The 15,291-nt window shown below is 57.1% G+C and overlaps 1 protein-coding gene across 2 annotated transcripts; it reads right to left on the bottom strand.

Annotated features, from left to right (window-relative positions):
• Window positions 1-10,266: 10,266 nt before the first annotated feature.
• On the bottom strand, window positions 10,267-13,578 carry ADRA2A (adrenoceptor alpha 2A). Of its 2 annotated transcripts, XM_047703303.1 has the most exons (2): window positions 13,459-13,578; window positions 10,267-13,027 (listed from the first exon to the last, which is right to left on the bottom strand). In XM_047703303.1, exon 2 carries the CDS (start codon window positions 12,992-12,994, stop codon window positions 11,642-11,644), a length of 1,353 nt encoding a protein of 450 aa, XP_047559259.1. In that variant the 5' UTR covers window positions 12,995-13,027; window positions 13,459-13,578; the 3' UTR covers window positions 10,267-11,641. The 2 variants fall into 2 exon arrangements, with proteins under 2 accessions (XP_047559259.1, XP_047559258.1); XM_047703302.1 differs by lacking the exon at window positions 13,459-13,578 and having other exon boundaries at window positions 10,267-13,316.
• Window positions 13,579-15,291: the final 1,713 nt, after the last annotated feature.

Genomic DNA, 15,291 nt, shown 5'->3' with positions numbered 1-15,291 from the left:
AACAAGTGCTGGGCGGGGGAATTACAGGGAGTGGTTCTGGACCAGTCCCATGAACAGGGATTACATCCCAGGGCTGCCTGAAGATCCGTGAGAGGGGTGGGAAGGCCCAGGCCCTGCCGGGTCCAGGCCACATCACAGAGAACCCAGAAGCGGCTACTAATGCACAAAGTCTCCCTGGCTTGAGGCTCCCCCCTCACAGTCTCCATGAGGAGTGACATAGAAGAGTCACCCAGAAAGCAAAATAGAGGGTGGGGTGTGTTGTTGCCCCCCAGGGGCGACCATGACAGTGATGGTGAAGCCGTGAATCACACAAACTGATTGCTTCTGACCCCTTTCTTGTCCTTCTCCATGGAGTCAGGGTCAGGCTTAATGAGCTGAAACCACCTTTTGTACATGGGCTGAAAGCTGGAACAGGAACACTTGTCCCCAACCCCCAACTCCACTGCTCTACTCAAACATCTAGATCAGAGTTCTGTTTTAAACCCATCTGGGATGGTCAGTTTTATGTGTCAAATTTGGCTAGCCCCAGATACTTGGTCAAACGTTATTTGAGATGTTTCTGTGAAGGCATTTTTAGAGGAGATTCACATTTAGATCAGCAGACTCTGAGTAAAGCAGTTAGCTCCCTGTGGTGGTGGTGGGCCTCGCCTAGTCAGCTGAGGGCCTCCACAGAGAGACTGACCTTCCCCAAGCAGGAGGAAATATTGCCAGCAGACTAGCTTTGGACTCAAACTGCAGTTCTTCCTGGGCTTCCGGCCCACCCACCTATCCTGCAGGTGTTGGAGGTGTTGTTCTAGCCTCCACAATTGTGTGAACCAGTTCTCTAAAGTAAATCCACATGGTAAATGATGATGATGATGGATGGGTGGGTGGATGGATGGATGTGTAGACAGAGGCATAGACAGGTATGCACATATGTTGGAGAGACAGATTTAGAAATGACCAAGAGAGAAAGACAATGGAAAGAGAGAGAGAAATGTATACATACATACATCCTGTGGTTCTGTTCCTCTGCAGAACACTGATTAATATACCAGCTGTCTGGGTTTAAACCTGAAACCCTTTCCACATTGCCACACACCCATCCCACTGTCATAGGAAATGAATATGTAGCATATCTACCGTATCCCGTATATATTTTTATCACATATACTATATACCATACACACATACACACATATACACACACACACACACACACACACGCCCCTCCACCCCTCCAGGCTCTGCACAAAGGTGTGCTCTCTGGGGATCCCTCCATGATCCTCAGGCTCCAGGGTCTACAGCCTGCAGGTCAGTCCACACACCCTGGAGCACCTGCCTTCATTTCTAGTCGTATCAGGCACCAAGGAACAGCAGAACCACAGCTCATGAAGGTCAGAAGAGCCAGAGATTTCAGTGGCTTCCACCAAAGCCAGAGAAAAGCCCTTTTACTAGACCTACCACTGCATAAGGACCTTTAGGAGAGGGCCCTTATCAAGCTGGAGGAAGGCTCTCCCCCAACAGACTGCTACCTCTGGTCCCCGAGAACAGATTCCGCTCCACCCCACCCAGTGGACATGCGTATCCAGGGAGTGTCCCAGAGCGTGTGCCTGTTTCACACTTGACACGATGTATTCACCTGTGTGCCTGCCATTCTGTGTCTGAGCGTGGTTCCCGAAGGTCCCATCTACCGTGTGGGGTGCCCTCTGTCACATCACGTGTCATTCACCCATTCATCCGACAAAGGCTCAGTGGACACCTACTGGGGGCTGGAGGTGCCTGGGACTCAGCAGGAAACAAAGCCCTGCCCTGCGTGGGACAGACACTCCCGTGGGTAGAACACGATAAGCACATGGATATGACACGATAACCACGCGGCCAGGATATTGTGGAAAAAGATAAGATCTTACCCAATTTTTCAGAGAAGGACAGTGAAACTCCAGAAAAGAAAACAACTTGTCCAAGGTCACAGAGACAGCCAGAAATGAGGCCACAGAGCCACCCACGTCTGTCTAACACCAGCACCCGAGCTCCTCTTCCCCAGGTGCTGGAGAGCGTGGGAGAACATGCCGGCGACCAGTGGCTGGAAGGCGAGATGGCTTTCCGAAGGCAGAGTATCTGCATTTCTCATGCTCTCCTCCTGCTTTACATCTCCAGCTCGTCTGACCAAAAGTTCCCTACGATGCGGGCACAGTGGATCTGGCAAAGACGCCAGGCCCTGGCTCGAAAGCCACATGAGCAAGAAGAGCGGTGGCGAGCAGACCCTCCCGCAGAGCTCCAGGGGATGAGCGGGGCAGTCCCGTTTGGGCATCGGCAGCCTTCGGGGACAGCGAGGGAAGTTGGCAGGGAGTCAGACCCATGTTCTAAGCCCTGGGAAAATTAATGCCAAACCTCGGCTCCTTTCCTCCATTAAAATTAAAAAGTACTGCAGTGTAGCTTGGCTTTGCAGTTTGGGTGTGATTTCCTGAGGCAGCTGGGGAAGACTGTGCGTGGTGTTCCCCATGCAGGACAGCTTGGGCGGTTATGGAGGAAGAAACGAGAGAGCTGGGATCAGGAGACCGTAAAACCCACCTGCGGGGAACAAGGCAGCAAAGAGCAGGATTCTGGGTGCCAGGAGACCTTGATTTCGGGGCTGCTGCTCTGGAGACCACGGTGGTCATCATGGGTCTTACACAGGCCTCAGCGTTCATCTGCTCCCACTTTCTCGCTCTACTGAAGAACACAAGGTCTTTCATTCATCGGGCTGGAAACGAGAAAGCCAAGAGTCTAAGAGGTCACATCCCTGTCACGGGTCACAGATCACCCCAAAACACTGGCTCTACGGGCATGCTGTTGACTGCCCCCAACTGGCCAGCCCACCCTGGCCCAGCCCGGAGCAGCTCCATGAGCAGACCCCAGCCTCCAGCTCTCAGTCTGGGGTGGAAAAGTTCCTGTCCTCTGCCAAGCACTGCCCTGGGGAACCCACCAAAACACTAGGAACTATAACCAAGTCATAATGAGGAAACAGGCTTGGTCACCTGCTCGAGGTTACAATCAAAACCAAGGGACAGAACCAGGATGGGAATCCCATCTTTCTAACCCCAGTGTCTTACCTTTAAAACTCCCTTCTCAGGAACACCAGCCATTCCCTCCAAGACCTGGGACCCTCCAGGAATGCCTCAGAGAGGCGGATCCCTCTCAAGCAAGCAAATGTTGAAAGTGTAAGGATTGGGTTTCAAGCCAACAAACAAGTGGAGAATGACAGAAACAGACCCCCCCAGGAACCATGAGCCGGCTGCTCGGAGCTCCAGGGGCAGGCAGAGCAGACAGGCGTGTCAAGTCCCAGGCTCCCCAAACTCCTGGCAAGCAGAAGGCTTTTCTCGCGGAGGGGCCTGGATAGGCCTGGCACAGCAGTGAGCAGGGAGAGTCCCCGTGTTGGGGCTTATCAGGTATCTCTCGGCTCCGAGCAGGAGCTCTGGGGTGCTGAGCGCTTGCAAACCCTCATCCGCCCCTGCGTGGCCCCCCCAGTCTTCGGCAGCTCAGCCTGCTTGGGTTCCCCCCTGGCCTGTGGTAGACACAACCACCGAGGCTGGGAGATGGAAGTGTGTCAGGCCAGGTTGGACCTACATAGCGCCAAGGCCAACCAAGTTACCTGCCCAAGGGGATGACTGCATGGAACCCTGACCGGGAAGCTCTGAGTCCAGGAACCGCTAAGGATGGAAATCCACGATGGGGGCGGTGGGGGTAACAGTATTTCACGGCAAGGGTACCTCTGAAATCCCAGTGACTGGGTCAGCATAGGGAGGGACTGACACTGCCCTTGGGTGACCCTAGGGACAGCAGGAGCCCGGGCTTCCTGAGGGTCATGTCAGCTCCCTGGCCAGGCCACGGTCGGCTCTGGGTTACTGCTCTCGACTCCACCCAGCTAGCCTCCAGCCACAGCCAGAATGATCGATGGATTGTGCTCCCACCCCCAAAAGCTCTGCAGTGGCTCCCCATTGCCCTCAAGACAAATCTTTCAGGTGGCTGTGTGACAGGCCCTGCCCCCCACCCTCCCCACCTGCCTTTCAGCTTCTCAAGCCCAGTCCCACCAAAGTGGGCTTTGCTGAGTTGCTTGAACAGATGAGGCTCCCCCACCCCAACCCCCGCGGTCTTTGCCAGACCCATTCCCGCCCAACCCTCAGTTCTCATCCTGCTGTCACTTGGGAGGATCCTCCCCAGTGCCTGAGCCCAGGCCAGGCCCCCTGGCAGTGAGTCCCCATCGCCCACGGTACCCCCATCATCCTGTTTACTACTCCACGGTGCCCACTTACTATCTGTCTCCCTCTGAAAGGTGTGTGGCGAGACAAAGCCCCTCGGTACCTTGTTCACCACTCTGTCCCCAGCACTGAGCACAGAGCAAGATCAGTGATCTTAGTTTGGGGACAGTTCCCAAAAAGAATTGTTGAATGAATGAATGGATTCATCATTCGTTAAAACTCCTGAGGCCAAGGCATAAAAAAGAAACTTTAAGGTGAGGATCTGCTGAAAAGGAAGGCTACGAGGTACACACAGGTGATAAGGAAGGAACCCCAGAATCCCCAGCGTACCCCGGGGACAGGTGGGGTCACTGACCCGGGCAAGTCCTCACCACTCCTCACCAAGCCCCAGCTTCGTGGGTCACCACCCGGCAGCTCCTAAGCTGGCACCAAGCCACAGGCATGAGGAGAGCCTGGAGAGCTTTGACCAAGAGCCCACCCCATGGTTCCCTGGGCTCTCTCTCACCTGACTCACCTGTGGGCAGGGAGGACGGTCCGTGTGTCTGAGTCCACTTATGTCTGTGTGTCTATGTCTCTGTACGCAGGCGCACTCTGCCATTACCCACCACAGAGTGGATGGAAGGAAGGTCTGTTTTTCTTCTACAGCTGCCCAGTGACCCATGCAACTGGCCCATGGACAAACGGAAAGAACCAAGCCGCCGGCCTCCCTCCAGTCTGTCCCTCAAAGTGGTAGCACCTGGCTGCTCTCGAGCATTGGGTCCTACCCTGGCTGTTCCTGATCTGCCCCTCTGGCCAAAGCCTCTGCCTTTGTCCATCCTGTTCCAAGTCCCAGAAGGGCTGTCCCCAGGAGCCGCTGCCTCACCCTGACTCTCTCCGGCGCTCACTGCACTCTGGCTAAGGGCAGCCCTCCAGTGTGGGACTGAGAGTGAAGGCACGGATTCTCTGGGTTGCCCCTGTCCAGGCACAGTCTGGCAATGGCTGCAGCGGCCCTCTGCCCACAGCGCCCACCAGACTCCCCTCCCATAGCTGCAGTTCTAACGGTTTTGGTAACAGCTCCCTCCCCTCACTCCCTCAGGCTGAGGGTGCTCACAGCCCCCACTGTGCACCCCCAAGGGGCTTCACCACCATTTGTGGGCTCCCCTTCAGCTTGCCTGCACCTTGTTAATAGTCCCCTTTTTAATCTCTCTTTACTCGCCGTCTTAGGGCACCATCTGATTTTTTCAGATACAGATTCCAGAGAGGCCCCAAGTTCCTGCCCTTGACAGGTGGAGAGAGACTTAAAGTCCAGTCCAGCTTGGCCTCCCAAACCATCCTCAACACTCTGGAATCGCATAAATTCCCTCTTCCATGGAGAGTTGCTGCTTAAAAAAATACCTGCTGGAGAACCAGCATTGGCCTCTCCAAAATGTCCACATTCCATCATCCTGTCCTCCTCCGAGTAAGCTCTAATAAGCTCCATTACCATGGTAGGGAATGAGGACTCCAGCCCTGGGGGTGAGAAGGAGGAGCCAAATCACAAGTTGGAGAGAGGCCAACTGTGATGAGAATCAAGGACACAATACTGCAGTCCCCTTTAATTCCCTTTGTGACCTCTTCCTCTGGGATACACACATTTGCCCTCAACTTCCCTGATGCTTCCACCCCAGGTCCTGGTGAGCAAAATATCCCCAGAAAGAGATCTTGAACCTGTTTGCACATGGAGAGACATGTGCACACACATTCACATTCACATACATTCTCACACACGTACACATAGCCCTTCACACACGTGAGCACATACACTTATTCACATGTACACACATACATAAAGGTAGAGCCCACATTTGAAAAACACACCGAACTTCCACTTCCACCCCAATTTTCAGTGAGGCTCATGACTCTTTTAGCCACTTATTCCCAAGGACAACCTCTGGCCCTGCCCAGTGGCTTACCTGAGGCAGAGACACAAGGAGAAAGCAGAGTCAGTCTTTCATAGAATCTTAAAACGGATCAACAGAAAGGCCCAGTGAGATTTCTTAGCCTAACATTACCCAACAAGTGTTCCAGCGAATGTGAGTCTCTGAGCTGTTCTATGAAAAACAAAATTCCGCAGTCCAGGCAGTTTGGGAAACACAGGCCGCCATATTATCCCCTCTCAGAGAATCCCAAGGCTCTGTGAGGTCCTGAAGAAAAGGTTCCTGCTAAAGGTCATTTCACTCAGTATCTCAGTGGTGGATGATAGGTAGACAGATGGACCAAGAATAGATGGTACATATGTGAGAGAGGAAGAGAGAGAGTGGGAAACAGATTGATTTTGAAGTTAAACTCTATGTTACACATGTTTAAATAACATTGACATAGACCAACCATTTTCATAATTAACGGAGGCTCAGAAAGGGCTTTGCCCAAGGTCACCAGCTAGTAAAAGGCAAAGGTGGGACTAGAACTCGGGCCTCCTAATGCCCACACTCCTTCCAACAGGCTCTGTTCCATTTTTTTTTTTTTTAATTTAACTCTAACCCCCAGGATCTCTGGGAATCGAAGAGATCAATGCTATTTTCAAAACAAACCCTGGTGTTTGTGATTGTACTTGGTGACCTCACATGTCTTCCCTCGCAGACACACCCTCTGCTGAGGAAGATGTCCCCTCCTGCATCCCGGACTCCCAGGGTGGCAGGGCCCAGGGCGGAGGCCTGAGGGCTAGGCCTGATGAGGAGTCCTGGCTCTGGCAAGGCCAGGGGCCTGGATACTGGGTCCTGCTACTCTACTTGAGGTGGGGAGGGAGGCTTCCTGACTGGTGGACCCAAATGGCACAAGTGCCCACAGTGCCATCCCCAGGGATGGGGTTGGAGAAATGAAAGCCGAGGTCTGAGGCCTGGGTGTGCCTGGCACTCCTTCCACAGGGCTCAGCTACTAGAACTAGAGCTCTCTTCCCACCCCTCCTCCCTCAGCCAAGGTCCTGGCACCCTGCCTCCTACATCCTATCCCCTGAGCTCCCAGCCACAGTGACCTCTCCCTCACTGCACACTCATGGCCCAGAGAAATGCCCAATGCCCTCAGCGGGCCTGGACCTCCACTGGCCCCCCACCCCCCCACCCCCGCCACACAGTCACCGGGGTTTGGCTACTTAAGGCTTCCCCCAGCACCTCCTGTCTCCCCACGCAGCATGGAGGCTTCCAAAGCCCAGGGCAGGCCCTAATTTCAGCTACCTCCCGCAGGGCAAGTGCCAGGCCCTGCAGGCACATACACAGACGAAGAGAACCTTCTCGATGTGCCCGGCGTGGTGCTTGGCACACAGCAGGCACAGAGGGGGGCCTGGGTTTATGGGCAACTTCCTCATCCAACAGCAAAATAGAATTCATTTTGGAGATCCGTCACAGGACAGAGGAACCACAAGGAGGAGGCTTCTGGAGCAACTCCGGGATGCCACACCACCCAATGACCTATGAGGGTCTCAGGTCCCTGAACAGCAGCACCACGTGGGGGCAGAAGACATGTGCAGGCATTTCTGGCCCTTGAGTCTGATTCGGTTATAGACTCACAGAGAGGGAAAGGCCAAGTGCTTCCCATGCTCCCCTGCAGGCCTTTAGCACAGCTGAGCTGAGCAGAGAGACCTACAGGGAGAAGGCCATGCTTGCAGCTGGGCTCAAACGGGGCACTAGCCCTCCCAGCTCAAGGCGCCTCCCAGGAGTAAATCTGGCAAGATATGCTTCACACCCAAAAGCCAGTGGCTTTTGATACCTCAACCAAAGTTCCATAAAATAGGAGGTTCAGCTGCAGACAGATTCTCCTGGCCTACACACTCAGGAGGAGATGCGGACAGGAAGGTGTGGGGAAAATCTTATCTCCTGATCCTTAGGCAAAGATCCCCACGTGGGCCACTTCTCCTTAAATCTCCCCCCTGCCCCGCACAGCCCCCCGCCCCCGCAGGCTGTTGCTTGAGCCCTCCATGGAGCAAGCAGGGATGACCGCTGTGAACTCAGAAACCCAGCCCTGAAGTCTGGACTCTAGCCCTCACTCCCCCACCTTCCCCAGAACCATCCATCTCTGAGGCTTCTCTGCTGCTGGAATGGGGGAGGGGGGTGCGCACCCGAGGCCCGCACTGTGTGCCACCATTGCTCATACTTGTCTCTTTCCCAAGCAGCAGGGCCTCTGAGGGCGAGGGCAAGGCCAACACCTCCCGGGCAGACAGAACAGAAGAGAGTCAACAACGGCAGTGTTTGTATCTGCTCCTTTGTCTGGGACACACAGCCCAGTTCCTGGGGGCTTGCCAGGATGGCCTATTGTCTGGTAGTGTTTGCCTTTGGGGCGAGAGGTGCCCTGGAGTAGGAAGTGGGGGGGGAGGGAAAGCAGGGCCCGGCACCACACCAGGCAGCCAGCCTGGGTGCCAGAGGCCATGGCTCACGAAACCCCTGGGCGAGGAGCCAAGGGCCTGCCCACTCTTCTGTCTGCAGGCTCAGATGACCAGTGACGGGAGGAACTCCCCCCCCCCCCACAAAGACCTCTCAGAACCATTGTCTTCCCTCCCCCAGGCCCCTTCCAGGCTCTCCACTCTCCCACCCCTGCACACCTACCCTCACTCCCAACTCAAGGAAGGTAAGGAAGGTAAGAGACATTGCATAGTACTGCCCAGAGGGGACAGAAACAGCCCAGGGAGAGCGGAGGACCTGCTTCTCGGGGGATGTCCAGCGTCGGTCTGCACATGTGTTAGAGGCAGCTGGCCTTACAGTTCCGTCTTCCCCAAACCACCGCCTGTGTCTCAATTGCCCTCAAACCCAGCTCCTGCACGAGCGGCTCTCTTCTATCAGGACTGCACGTCCATCAGCTGCTGCTAAACTGAACGAGGCAGCATGTCCCCAGAGCTGTAGGACCCTGCGCAAGTCAGTTCCTCTCTGACTAGGAGGGGCTGGATTTCTGGGTCTCTCAAGGCCCTCAGCTTCAAAGTCACAGAAGTTTCTACATGTTCAGCTTCAAAGTCACAGAACCAGAACCACAGGGTGAGGGTCTGAAGCCTGCCTAGACAGCAGAGCGGAAACGGATACTACAGGAACGCAACAGGAAGGATCCATGCCTTCGGCCGGAAACCGTTCACGCCATCAACCAAGACACGGTTCTGTGCAGGTGTCTCCAACACACTTTGTGCAGAGACCACACCTTTAGCTGTATACCGCAGGCTGCAGATCCTCACACTGTAAGGAGTCATGCACACTTCGGGGTCTACGCACACTTTGAGGTGTACACACACTTCAGGGCACACAGACACTCTGCAGCATGTAACACTTTGTAGATCTACACACTTGGACGGTATCCCATACTTTGTGTATCTACCACGCTCTGCGTAGAGACTTCCCTGCTGGGAGCACTCCATAGTGTGAATGACTCTGGCAGGGCTCTGAGGCTCACCTGCAGACCCCGGAACCAGACAAAGCTGGGTGGGATGCCTTTCCGCCACTTGTTAACCTTGAGCAAATCACTTGCCCTCTGAGACTCAGTATCTTCACCTGTACAAGGGAGATAATAATAGTACCTACCTCATAGGGCTTGAGGGCAAGATTAAATGAAGCTGAGCCTACAATGGGCTCACGATAGCATCCAGCGCACAGAGACCCCTGGTAAAGGGCGCCTGAGTGGCTTGGTCAGTTAAGCTTCAGACTCTTGTCTGCCAGGGTCACAATAGCAGGGTCGTGAGCTCCCACTTGGGTGGGGAGCCCTTCGTGGAGCCCCTCCTCCGGTTCCGCTTGGAGCCCTGAGTTGGGCTCAGAAACCTTTCCGCCTCTGGTTGGGCTCCCTGGGATTTCAGCTTCTCTCCCTCTCCTTTCGCCCCTCCCCCCCATTGCACGCATGCGCGCTCTCATGCCCTAAAACGAATCTTAAAAAAACAAACACTTGGTAAACGGTAGCCTTGCCATTGCTCACACTTTCAAAGTTGAGTGTTTTATAATGTACTCTACTGTTTAACTTAAAAATTTTAGTTGAAGGAAAAAAAAATATATATATATATATAATCGGATGTTCCCAGGGTCGTAAAGCTTTGGAAACTCAGATAACAGACAGAAACATTTAATTCATATTTATTTCACATTTGATCTGTAAACTTTTTATTTAAAAAAAAATCCACTGTCATTAGCAACGTGTGCTGCCATTAGTTTGTCTTTAGTGAAATAAGAGCGCAGGCCTTAAAGAGTCTCTAAAACATGTAGAAACTTCGATGTAAACACGAGGTGTCCGCCCTCCTCCCTTGATTTTGGGAGTTCGTGAATGACATGATCTCAACCAGAAAAGCAGGGGGAAAGGACAGCACTTTGATACCTAAGAGCTCCCGGAGCAGGAACTGCACAGTTTGGCAGGCTCATTTGTCTTTTTGAACTGTTTACCTTGGGCAAATTGTATCAGGTTTGCTTCTTCCACATAATTTCCACTCCTCCATCTAAAAACAGCAGCTAAAAGATTTCTTGCAGTCAGCACTTTCAGAGAAGGAGGGGTAGGTGCATAAACATACAAGATGGAAACATACATATTCCTCAAGCAGTGGCCCTGGAGAGAGGGAAGGTGGGAAAGAGGGAGGGAGGGACCCAGGAAAGAGATACTTTTAAAGTGAGTTACTGGGGCGAAGGGTGCATCAGAGGATAATGGCTTTATACACAGGGCTGCTGCAAGGCAAAAAGGTTCATTTACTTCTGTCTTGGTCCCTCGTAATATTTACATAGGAAAAGGCAATTAATTATGCTGTTAGGCACAGGGGAAAAAAATGGACAGAAAACTTTTCCCCCTCAGGGAATCTCAAAGCAGGTCCAGCCCCAAGGGGCAGTCACCAGAAAGGGACTTGCATTGCAAAGGGGCCGGGCCTGAACCGAAGACCGTGTGTCTGCCTCAAAGGCATCTCCAACAGCATCACAAGCCCAGACACTGGGGACCTTAGCGTGTACTATCAAAAATATGTTTATTTACAGTGGGGGGATGGGAGGATGGGCAGGGCTGCCCTGAGCATTTTTTAAAAACAGAGTTGGGGAAAAAGAGAGAGCAATTAGCTAGGGCTGGGTAACCCCCATCCCTTAATCCTTCGTGAACCATACCCTCTGGGGTCCGTTCAGTGCTTTTTTGCTCTGATCTGCACTGACAGCTGGACTCAAGGGAGGTGAAAATACCTTTAGGAAACCATACTGATTAGGGGACGCCCAGAAACCCAGGAGGATCGCTCCAAGTCACAAGGGACCCTAACAACAACTGGGGGGCCTGTGGCCCTCCCAGCCAGTTCTTTTCCCTGGGGGGAGGGGAGTAGGGAAGAGCAGAGGCCCACAGGAGGCCGCAGGGCAAGGCCGGGTCAGGAAAACACCTAGTAGGCAGGACCCGGGTTTCAGTGTACTGGGACTGCATAGATGCGCCCCTCGATCCCCGCCGACTACAGCAGGCGCCAGTCTGTTAGCAGGTCGTGGACCCGGCGCTCACACGATCCGTTTCCTGTCCCCCCGGCAGAGGATCTTCTTGAAGGCCCGGCGGAAATCGTGGTTGAAGATGGTGTAGATGACCGGGTTCAACGAGCTGTTGCAGTAGCCGAACCAGAAGAAGAACTTGAAAAGCGTGCGCGGCACGGAGCAGCCCACGGCCGTGAGCGTATAAGTGAAGAAGAAGGGGAACCAGCACACCACGAACACGCCGATGACCACGGCCAGCACGAACGTGAAGCGTTTCTCGCGGTTCTGCCGCCCGCGCCAGCGCGACGCCTTGGCGCCCCCGCCACGCTCCTCCCCTGGCCCCGCCGCCGACGCCCCGAGCCCCGTCGCCCCCGGCCCGCGCCGCGGCAGGCTGTCCCCGGGCTTCACCTGGCTCGCCCGGGCCTTGCCCTTGGCCCGGGGACCGCGCTCGGACCTGCGGGGCCCCGGGGGCCGCTCGGCGTGCTCGGACGACGAGCTCTCCTCCAGGTCCAGCGCGTCCGCGTCGCGCGGCCGGGCCGGGGCGGGCTCCCCGGGGGCGCCGTTGAGCTGGGCGGGCAGCGGCTCGGCCTCGGCGCCCACGGGGCCCACGCCGCGCTCCGGGCCCAGGCCGTTGGGCCTGCGCTCGGCGCCCCCCGGCGGCGCGGCGGCGGCGTCCGGGCCCCGGCGGCTGGGCGGCACGCGGGTGCGGCGCTTGGCGATCTGGTAGATGCGCACGTAGACCAGGATCATGATGAGGCAGGGCGCGAAGAAGGAGCCGATGCACGACGAGATTACGTACCACTTCTGGTCGTTGATCTCGCAGAGCGGCTCGGTCGGCTTCGGGCCGCCGCCGCCGCCCTTCTTCTCGATGGAGATGAGCGGCGGGAAGGAGATGACGGCCGAGATGACCCACACGGTGATGATGATGGCCTTGATGCGGCGCGGCGTGCGCTTCAGGTTGTACTCGATGGCCTGCGTGATGGACCAGTAGCGATCCAAGCTGATGGCGCACAGGTGCACGATGGACGAGGTGCAGAAGAGCACGTCGAGCGCCAGGTAGATCTCACACCACGCCTTGCCGAAATACCAGTAGCCCATGACCTCGTTGGCCAGCGAGAAAGGGATAACGAGCGTGGCCACCAGGATGTCGGCCGAGGCCAGAGACACCAGGAAGAGGTTCTGGGGCGCCTTCAGCGCGCGGCTTGTGAACACCGCGATGATGACAAGCACGTTGCCGAACACCGTGAGCAGCATGAGCAGGCCGGCCAGGCACACGAGAGTCAGCGTCACCTGCAGGGAGTAAGGGGTGGCCCGGGCGCCGCCCCCTGGCGCCTCGGTCCCGTTCCAGCTCGCGTTGCCCGCGTCCGGCTGCAAGGAGCCCATGGGCGCGAAGCTGCCCTCGGCCAGCGGCTGCTCCTGGCGGAACATGAACGCGGGTGCCCGCTTGCCTGGGCCTGCTGCCAGCTGCCTTCCGGCCGGGCGCCCGTGGGTCCTCCTCTTCCTCCCGCGCCCCGCTCGCCCTGCGGCGCCTCACATGGGGAGGGGGCCGCGGGGACGCGGGCCCGAGCTGGGGGGCGGCTAGCAGCCCATGGACCCGGCTCCCGCGAACGGCGCCGGGCCCGCGCTGCTGGCGCTCGTGGGGGGCGACTTCTCCTTCCCAGCTCCGCACAAGTTTTATTTCTAAGCGGCGGGAGAGAGTAGGTCGAGCCGATGGGGAAAGGGAGATTTATTCCTCAAGAAGGGAGAACAGAAATCATCGGTGGCCTGATCACTTGGAGGGATGACAGAAAATTTAAAATCTAGCTCTATCTTGACTCTCGAGCCTGAGCGAAAGCAAGAGGTCTTACCGTGTGCGGGGCCCGCCCCCACCCCGGGAGGCAGCCGAGGGGCGCCGATGCGGGCCTGGGGTCCTATGTCTGTCTTCTCACATCCCCGAAGCGATTACCGACTCTCTCGCTGCCCCCAGACGCGGCGGTGCCGGCCGGGCCCGGGCTGGGGCCAGGGTGCGGACTCTGCCGCCTCTCTCCGAGCACCGCCGGACTTCCAAAGTTGCGTGCCCAGCTGGGGCTGGGGCTCGGCGCGCGGAGCTCGGGGGCGGCGACGACGGCGGGGTGAGCTGTGTGCGGCCCGCATGAAGACGCCCCCGTCCTCAGGTGGGCCGGGGCAGGTGGCCGATCGGCCCTCCGAGAGCCGCGGCCAAGGCACACGGTCTCCTGGGCGTTGGCCCGGCGAGCTGCGGGCGCTGAGTGCCGCCGGACCGGCCGGGGTCCGAGGGCAGCTTGAGTTGGGGCAGGAACGCGGGGCTAGGGGGAGAAGGTGCTGGGGGTGGCCGGGAGGCGGCGCGCCGGCTCCTGGGCGTCTGCACCGAAGCCCGAGCCGCTGCTGCTCCGCCGCGCTCACGGTGGACTGGTTTTATAGCCCCAGGATCAAGCCGGCGTTGCCGAGCAGCCGGCGTCAGCCCCACGTGGGAAACCGACCCTCCCCCGCCCCTTGCGCCTCCCCTCCGCGGGTCTAGCGCCCTCGCCCCGCGTGGGAACTTGGGGAGCGCTGCTCCCCTGGCGGGACTGCCTCTTTGGAGAGGCGGGTACCTGGAGCGAGGGGTTTAAAGAGCCCGGGGAGTGGAAGCGGCCCCTGCTGGGAACTGGCCGAGCAGCTCCGGGCCGGCCCAGCCGAGGGCAGCTGGTACCGGGGAGTGCCCCCATCGAGCTGGGTCGGAGGAAAGAGAGTGGGGGACCCTGGCCCGAATCGGGAACAGCACCCACCGGTACCAGCAGCACCCGAAGCGGCCTGGTCCTGGGCCATGCCGCTCTCGCCCGCAAGGGCTCCTGGCGGTGAGGCGAGTGGGGTCCTGATGAGAAAGGAAGGCTCGGGTTCGGATCGAACCCTTGGGGCGGAATGGGACGGACCCCCGGAGAGCGGGACCCGTCTGAGTCCAGAGCTCCGCTCTGGGGAGAGGAGGCCACGTGCGGCCTGAGCCGCAGAGCAGTCTGCCGGACACCGGCGGCGGGAGGTGTCTGGACCGCGCCCCCTTACACGGCGGTGAGGAGGGGTCCTGGAGGCGGCGGCCACGCGCCGCGACTGAGCGAGGGCGCACTGACACCTGCTGGCAGCTCGTCGTCACGGCCGCCACGCCGGGCGCTTTCTTCCGCCTCTGCAGTCCTTTGCCTACAGCGCCTTCTCCTTTTTCAAGACAAGTTTGGGTCCGAGCTCAGGAAAGGAGAACCCAGATTTTAAATTGCATTTTGTCACGTTGCAGAAATCTTCCTAAAGTATATACTTGGTGTGTCGGGAGTGGGAGTTCGCCTGAGAAAGTCACAATGGGAAGGGCTCAGCAGGCATCACGACCCAAGACTGGCATCCCATCCTGGCCAAGGCACGGCTCGCCGTTCCCACAGATCCGAGATGCCTGCGGCGTACCCTAATGATTGCCCAGTTTTAGCCGGCCACCAACCATTTTGTGTTGGTGGAGGCAGGAGAGCTAGTCTCCTCTCCTTCCCCGCCCCCATCTCAGATGCATGCACACCGTTTTTTAGTTAAGGAGGGGGGTGCTGGCCCAAAGAGGAGAGAATCATTTCCGTGTTCTCTCTGACCGGAATAGCCTGGAGCGAAGTGAAGGGCTAGTTTTTCTCAGCCTGCTGATTGCCGTACCATAGATCTCGGCAGTTGCCAGCGGACCAGCC

Source organism: Lutra lutra, chromosome 14 (genome assembly GCF_902655055.1).
Source record: "Lutra lutra chromosome 14, mLutLut1.2, whole genome shotgun sequence".
Lineage (NCBI taxonomy): Eukaryota > Metazoa > Chordata > Mammalia > Carnivora > Mustelidae > Lutra > Lutra lutra.
The sequence above is the reverse complement of the archived record's forward strand: the minus strand, read 5'-3'. Positions and strand labels throughout refer to the sequence as shown.

What these genes read in the sequence shown, in the direction of transcription:
- ADRA2A (XM_047703302.1), bottom strand. Translation starts at nt 13,039, where the DNA reads ATGTTCCGCCAGGAGCAGCCGCTGGCCGAGGGCAGCTTCGCGCCCATG.